General features: G+C 43.8%; 1 protein-coding gene across 5 annotated transcripts in view; it reads left to right on the top strand.

Annotated features, from left to right (window-relative positions):
* Positions 1-930: 930 nt before the first annotated feature.
* The window catches only part of SRPK2 (SRSF protein kinase 2), a 297,326-nt gene continuing 291,064 nt past the window's right edge, over positions 931-7,192 (top strand). For 2 of the 5 annotated variants that reach the window (XM_058425650.1, XM_058425632.1), the window contains exon 1: positions 931-1,114. In XM_058425650.1, the coding sequence (XP_058281633.1) occupies positions 1,044-1,114 (71 nt within the window). In that variant the 5' untranslated portion in view covers positions 931-1,043. The remainder of the gene's footprint in view (positions 1,115-7,192) is intronic. The other 3 variants (XM_058425642.1, XM_058425646.1, XM_058425639.1) reach the window with 3 other exon arrangements.

The following is a 7,192-nucleotide window of genomic DNA, read 5'->3' as shown; positions in this document are numbered from 1 at the left end:
GAGTCTCACTCTGTCTCCTAGGCTGGAGAGCAGTGGCACGATCTCCGCTCACTGCAAGCTCTGCCTCCAGGGTTCATGCCATTCTCCTGCCTCAGCCTCCCTAGTAGCTGGGACTACAGGCGCCCGCCACCACGCCCGGCTAATTTTTTGTATTTTTAGTAGAGACGGGGTTTCACCGTGTTAGCCAGGATGGTGTCGATCTCCTGACCTCGTGATCCGCCCATCTCGGCCTCCCAAAGTGCTAGGATTACAGGTGTGAGCCACCACGCCTGGCCGGAAAGCAAATTCTTATACTCAGAGAGCTCAAGCATTTGAAAAGTGAGTATTATATCATAGCTATATCCATGTTCTAAAACTTGGAAGAAATGGAGCCCAGGGTGTTAAACTTAGCACAGATTATGGCCAGATCTTCTAATCTATTTGATTATGTGGTGGCATATTAGACAATATTCTAAATTTTAATACAGCCCCAGGTAAATCTTTAGGCATCATTTTTGAACTGGCTTATGTAAGAGTCTCCTATACTATTTTATTTATAACAAACTTGTCACTATTGGTGATTTTCTCTAGACAATCCAGTCCCTGTTCCTTTTTCTTTTGTCTGAATGTTGAACTGAAAATTCCCTTTGATATCTACTGCTTAAATAAATAGCAGAATAAGAGCCTCTGAGGATTCTCACTTGAAATCAGAGGCATTTAAAGGAAAGAAGGAATGACCCCTTGTGGTGATTTTAAAATAAGTCCAGCATTCTTTGATAATCCTCCCTTCCAGAAGGGGACTTAATTCCCCTCCTTTAAGCATGTGCTGTACTTATTTCTTATTAGAATGTGGCAGAAATGATGGATTGTGACTTCTGAGGGTAGGTCATAAAAGGCATTGAAGTTTCTCCCTTGTTATCTCTTGGATCATTCACTCTGGGGGAAGCCAGCCACTCAAGCAGTCCTATGAAGGGGTCCATGTAGTGAGGAAATGAGGCCTCTGCAACAGCCATGCAAATGAATTATCTTGGTAACAGGTCTTTCAGCCTCCATCAAGCCTTCAGATGACTGCAGCCTCAAGTGACATCTTGACTCACCAGCTAAACTGCTCCCAAGTTGCTGGACCACAAAAACCGTGAGTTATGAAATGTTTATTTTTTTAAGCTACTAAATTTGGGAGAAATTTGTTATAGAGCAATAGATAAATAACACATTGCTTAACATGGCACATATATATGATCAGCTAATATTTATTGAATGCTTATATACTTCTCTAAGTGTTTCATGTGAACTAAGTCATTTAATCCTCCAAACAGACATGCTTAGGTACTTCTCCAAGTATTTTATGGGAACTAACTCATTAAATCCTCACAACAAATTTACGGGGTAGGTAATATTACTATCTACATTTTGCAGATCAGGCAATTAAGGCACAGAGAGACTAACTTGCTCAAGCTGACCCAGGTAAATAATGGCAGAACTAGCCCTTGAACTCTGGCAGTCTGGCTCTGCCACTCTCTTCTATGTTACACTATTATGATGGTGCTATTGCCACTGAGAAGTACACTATAGTGAAACAACAAAAGACAGGTTTAACCTTCATAATTGAATGGGCAGATTAGATATAAATAAACTTTAAAGAATTTAAAAGCCGGGCCGGGCGCGGTGGCTCACGCCTGTAATCCCAGCACTTTGGGAGGCCGAGGCGGGCGGATCACGAGGTCAGGAGATCGAATGGCGTGAACCCGGGAGGCGGAGCTTGCAGCGAGCCGAGATTGCGCCACTGCACTCCAGCCTGGGCGACAGAGCGAGACTCCGTCTCAAAAAAAAAAAAAAAAGAATTTAAAAGCCTTGAAGGTGCTTTTAAAAGGAGGCTTGGGCCAGCCTGGCCAACATGGTGAAACCCTAAAATTTTAGTCTCTACTCAAAATACAAAAATTAGCTAGGCGTGGTGGCATATGCCTGTAATCCCAGCTACTCGGGAGGCTGAGGCAGGAGAATCGCTTGAACCTGGGAGGTGGAGGTTCCAGTGAACTGAGATGGCGCCATTGCACTCCAGCCCGAGCTTCAAGAGCAAAACTCCGTCTCAAAAAAAAAAAAAAGGAGCCTGGGTTTTCATCCATTAACGGCCCCAAGATGGGTGATATGACTTCTCATCTTTTTCCAATTCTATGACATATGAAATATACCTTGTAAGATGCAACATGATTTAGTGGCTCCACTTGGAAATATCATAATCCAATTGGTTTTACAACATTCTTTTCATTTTCTATTACATTTGGGAAAAATTAATATTATGTGGACATTTTGAGTTTCATTGTAACAGATTGGGGAAAAATACATGTGTACTGCCTTTTTCACTTACTTTGGATTGCTATGGAGACCAAAATATATCCAGTTTTATAAATATTTAATACTTCTCCTTATTAATTATAATATTTGCATAACTAATTTCATTTATGCATAATAAATATGGTCGAATAAAAAAGTTTAAATCATCCTCATTACATTATTTATCTTAAAAATTCCTTTAAAACTGGTTGGGCGCGGTGGTTCACACCTGTAATCCCAGCACTTCCGGAGGCAGAAGTGAGTGGATCACTTGAGGTCAGGAGTTCAAGACCAGCCTGGCCAACATGGTGAAACCCCGTCTCTACTAAAAACACACACAAAAAGTTAGCAGGGCATGGTGGTAGGCGCCTGTAATCCCAGCTACTCGGAAGGCTGAGGCAGGAGAATCTCTTGAACCCATGAGGCGGAGGTTGCAGTGAGCTCAGATGGTGCCACTGTACTCCAGCCTGGGTGATAGAGTGAGACTCAGTCTCCAAAAAAAAAAAAAATTACTTAAAAATGTCACTCTAGGCCAGATGTGGTGGCTCACACCTGTAATCCTAGCACTTTGGGAGGCTGAGGCAGGTGGATAACAAGGTGAGGAGTTCGAGACCAGCCTCGCCAATATGGTGAAACCCCGTCTCTAATACAAATACAAAAATTACCCGGGCATGGTGGTGTGTGCCTATAGTCCCCACTACTCAGGAGGCTGAGGCAGGAGTATTGTTTGAACCTGGGAGGCGGAGGTTGCAGTGAGGCGAGATCATGCCACTGCATTCCAGCCTGGGCAACAGAATGAGACTACGTCTCAAAAAAAAAAAAAAAAAGTCACTCTAGGGGGCCAGGCGTGGGGGCTCATGCCTCTAATCCCAGCACTTTGATAGGCCGAGGTGGGTGGATCACGATGTCAAAAGATCGAGACCATCCTGGCCAACATGGTGAAACCACGTCTCTACTAAAAATACAAAAATTAGCTGAGTGTGGTGGCGTGCACCTGTAGTCCCAGCTACTTGGGAAGCTGAGGCAGGAGAATTGCTTGTATCCGGGAGGCGGAAGTTGTAGTGAGCCAAGATCGCGCCATTGCACTCCAGCCTTGGCAACAAGAAGGAAACTCCATCTCAAAAAAACAAAATAAGTAAAAATAATAATTTAAAAAAGCATCCACTAAAAATAAAAAAATAAAAAATAAAATGTCACTCTATATTGTGATGCATTTCTGAAGAAATACTTAATTTCAAAGTCAACAGAGACTAGGTTTATAATTCTCTTCCTTCCTTCCTTCCTCCCTCCCTCTATTTCTTTCTCTCTTTCTCTTTCTTTCTTTCTCTCTCTCTTTCCTCTCCTCTCCTCCTCCTCCTCCTCTTCCTTCTCCCCCTCCCCCTCCTCCTCCTCCTCTTCTTCTTCCTCTTCTTCTTTCTCTCTCTCTCCCTCCCTCCCTTTCTTTCTTTCAAGACGGAGTGTCACTCTGTCTCCCAGGCTGGAGTGCAGTGGCGCAATCTCAGCTCACTGCAAGCTTTGCCTCCCAGGTTCACACCATTCTCCTGCCTCAGCCTTCCAAGTAGCTGGGACTACAGGCACCTGCCACCACGCCCAGCTAATTTTTTGTATTTTTAGTAGAGATGAGATTTCACCATGTTGGCCAGGATGTTCTCTATCTCCTGACCTCGTGATCCGCCTGCCTCGGCCTCCCAAAGCACTGGGATTACAGGCATGAGCCACCATGCCTGGCTATCATTTATCATTTAATTTATCTTTTTAAGATGTATGGTCTCATTGTTCAGGCTGGGCTCAACTACTGGAGTCAACTACTGGACTGAAGCTGACAGGACAGGTGAGCGCCTCTGTGCCCCACTTACCATTCTTTCTAAAAGCTACTAGCTGGGCGCGGTGGCTCACGCCTGTAATCCCAGCACTTTGAGAGGTCGAGGCAGGCAGATCACCTGAGGTCGGGAGTTCGAGACCAGCCTGTCCAACACAGAGAAACCTTGTCTCTATTAAAAATACAAAATTAGCCAGGTGTGGTGGCGCATGCCTGTAATCCCAGCTACTTGGAACGCTGAGGCTGGAAAATCGCTTGAACCTGGGAGGCGGAGGTTGCGGTGAGCCGAGATCATGTTATTGCACTCCAGCCTGAGCAACAAGAGTGAAACTGTGCCTGAAAAAAATAAATAAATAAAAATAATTTTAAAAAAGCATCACTATAGTATGTGTAAAGTGAATTGATAATTAATTTGGTATACTTTAATTCAATAAATTCAAAGCAATTCATAAATATCTGGTTTGCAAAGATAGTTTTCTTCTAATTTATAGAAGTAAAAAAGACTGGCAAGATAGGTTGAAGTTCTTTTTTTTTTTTTTTTTTTTTTTTATGTGAGACAGAGTCTTGCTCTGTCACCCAAGCTGGAATGTGCAGTGGTGCAATCTCGGCTCACTGCAACTTCTGCCTCCCAAGTTCAAGCAATTCTCCCACCTCAGCCTCCTGAGTGGCTGGGATTACAGGGGTGCACAACCATACCCCACTAATTTTTGTATTTTTAGTAGAGACGGGGTTTCACCATGTTGTCCAGGCTGGTCTGGAACTCCTGACCTCAGGTGATTCACCCACCTCGGCCTCCCAAAGTGCTGGGATTACAGGCATGAGCCACTGTGCCCAGCCAGCTTTAAGTTCTTTAATTCAGTGTTACCTTCTTGGTGAGGCCTTCTTGAACCATACTCCCAACAGGTTGTTGATTTTTTTTGCTTTCAGTTTTTTTTAAAATGTATTTTTTAGTTGATAGAGGTGGGCGGGGGTCTCACTATGTTCCCCAGGCTAGTCTTGAACTCCTGGGCTCAAGCAATCCTCTTGCTTTGGACTTTCAAAGTGCTAGAGTTACAGGTGTGAACCACTCCATCCAGTCACTTTCTGTTTTTTTTTTTTTTTTTTGAGATGGAGTCTCGCTCTGTTGCCCAGGCTGGAGGGCAGTGGCAAGATCTTGGCTACTACAACCTCCACCTCCTAGGTTCAAGCGATTCTCCTCCCTCAGCCTCCTGAGCAGCTGGGATTACAGGCATGTGCCACCATGCCCAGCTAATTTTTGTATTTTTGGTAGAGATGGGGTTTCACCTTTTTGGCCAGGATGGTCAGTCTCAATCTCCCAATCTCATGTCCCGCCCACCTTGACCTCCCAAAGTGCTGGGATTACAGGTGTAAGCCACCGCGCCCGGCTGTTTTGTTTTGTTTTTAAATAAAAATGATCACCATCTAGTAAACATAATATATATTTCACATATTTATGTTGTTTATTTTCTGTTTTCTGGCAGTAGAATGTAAGTTCCTTGAGGGCAGGAACATTTTTGTGTGCTTTATTCACTGCTATAGAATCAGTGTCTAGAATAATGCTTGCTACTTAATAGGTATTTGATAAGTATTTGTTGAAAATTGAATGCAAAAATCCAACAAACAGATTGGCGATGTATCTCCCATCTGTTTTTAAGAATTACTATTATTGGAGATTTATCTTATTTGATTATCGAACTGACCTATGAGGACTGGTATTAGTACATGTTGTTATCACTTTCCAGATGTTGTAATTAAGTAACTTGCCCAAGGTCATGCAGAAATTAAGTAGCAGAAATGGGTTTTAATGTTAGGCTAAGTGAAAGACTCTGGCCACAAATTGGCCAGGCGCGGTGGCTCACGCCTGTAATCCCAGCACTTTGGGAGGCCGAGGCAGGCAGATCATGAGGTCAGGAGTTTGAGACCAGCCTGGCCAATATGGTGAAACCCCCATCTCTCCTAAAAATATAAAAATCAGCTGGGCGTGGTGGTGCGCACCTTTAGTCCCAGCAACTTGGGAGGCTGAGGCAGGAGAATCGCCTGAACCCGGGAGGTGGAGGTTGCGGTGAGCCGAGATCATGCCACTGCACTCCAGCCTGGGCAATAGAACTAGGCTCCATCTCAAAAAAAAAAAAAAGAAAAGAAAGACTCTGGCCACAAAAGGCCACATATTCTATGATTCCATTTACATGAACTGTGCAGAACAGGCAAGCCTATAGAGACAGGAAGTACATTAGTGGCTGCCTAGGCCTAATGCAGGGGAAAGTTGGAGGAAATGGGGAGTGTCTGCTAATCTGTATGGAGTTCTTTTTGGGGGGGAAAATTTTTTTTTTTTGAGACAGTGTCTTGCTCTATTGCTCAGGTTGGAGTGCAGCAGCGCGATCATAGTTCACTATAACTTCCCTAACCTTGAACTCCTGGGCTCAAGTGATCCTCCTACTTTAGCCTCCCAAAGTGCTGGAATTATGAATGAGAGCCACCATATCTGGCACAGAAATATTTTAAAATTAGATCGTGGTAGTGGCTGCACAACGCTGTGAACATGCTAAAAACCATTGAATTCTATATTTTAAAATGGCTGAATTGTATATTATGTGAGTTATATCTCAATAAAGCCTTTTTAAAAATAATAAAAAGGCCGAATGTGGTGGCTCACGTCCATAGAGTGAGACCCTGTCTTCTGAAAACAACAAAAAAATCGTGACAGTAATTTTTGTCAATATTGATACCAAAAGCAAAAAACAAGCCAGAAACAAAGAAAGAAAAAGGCAGAGGAGCAGGAGGGGGCAAAAAAAAAAAACCAAACCAGAGGGAGAAATAAAAGCTCCTCCTTACGTGGTGGTGCACACCTGTAATCCCAGCAGTTTGGGAGGCCAAGGTGGGCGGATCACCTGAGGTCAGGAGTTTGAGACCAGCCTAGCCAACATGGTGAAACCCCATCTCCACTAAAAATACAAAAATTAGGCCAGATGCGGTGGCTCAAGCCTGCAATCCCAGCACTTTTGGGAGGCTGAGGCAGGCAGATCACTTGAGGTCAGGAGTTTGAGACCAGCCTGGCTAACATGG

This window comes from Hylobates moloch, unplaced genomic scaffold (genome assembly GCF_009828535.3).
Source record: "Hylobates moloch isolate HMO894 unplaced genomic scaffold, HMol_V3 SCAFFOLD_1, whole genome shotgun sequence".
NCBI classification, from domain to species: Eukaryota; Metazoa; Chordata; class Mammalia; order Primates; family Hylobatidae; genus Hylobates; species Hylobates moloch.
Note: the sequence above shows the minus strand (reverse complement) of the source record. Positions and strands in the feature narration are given on the sequence as shown.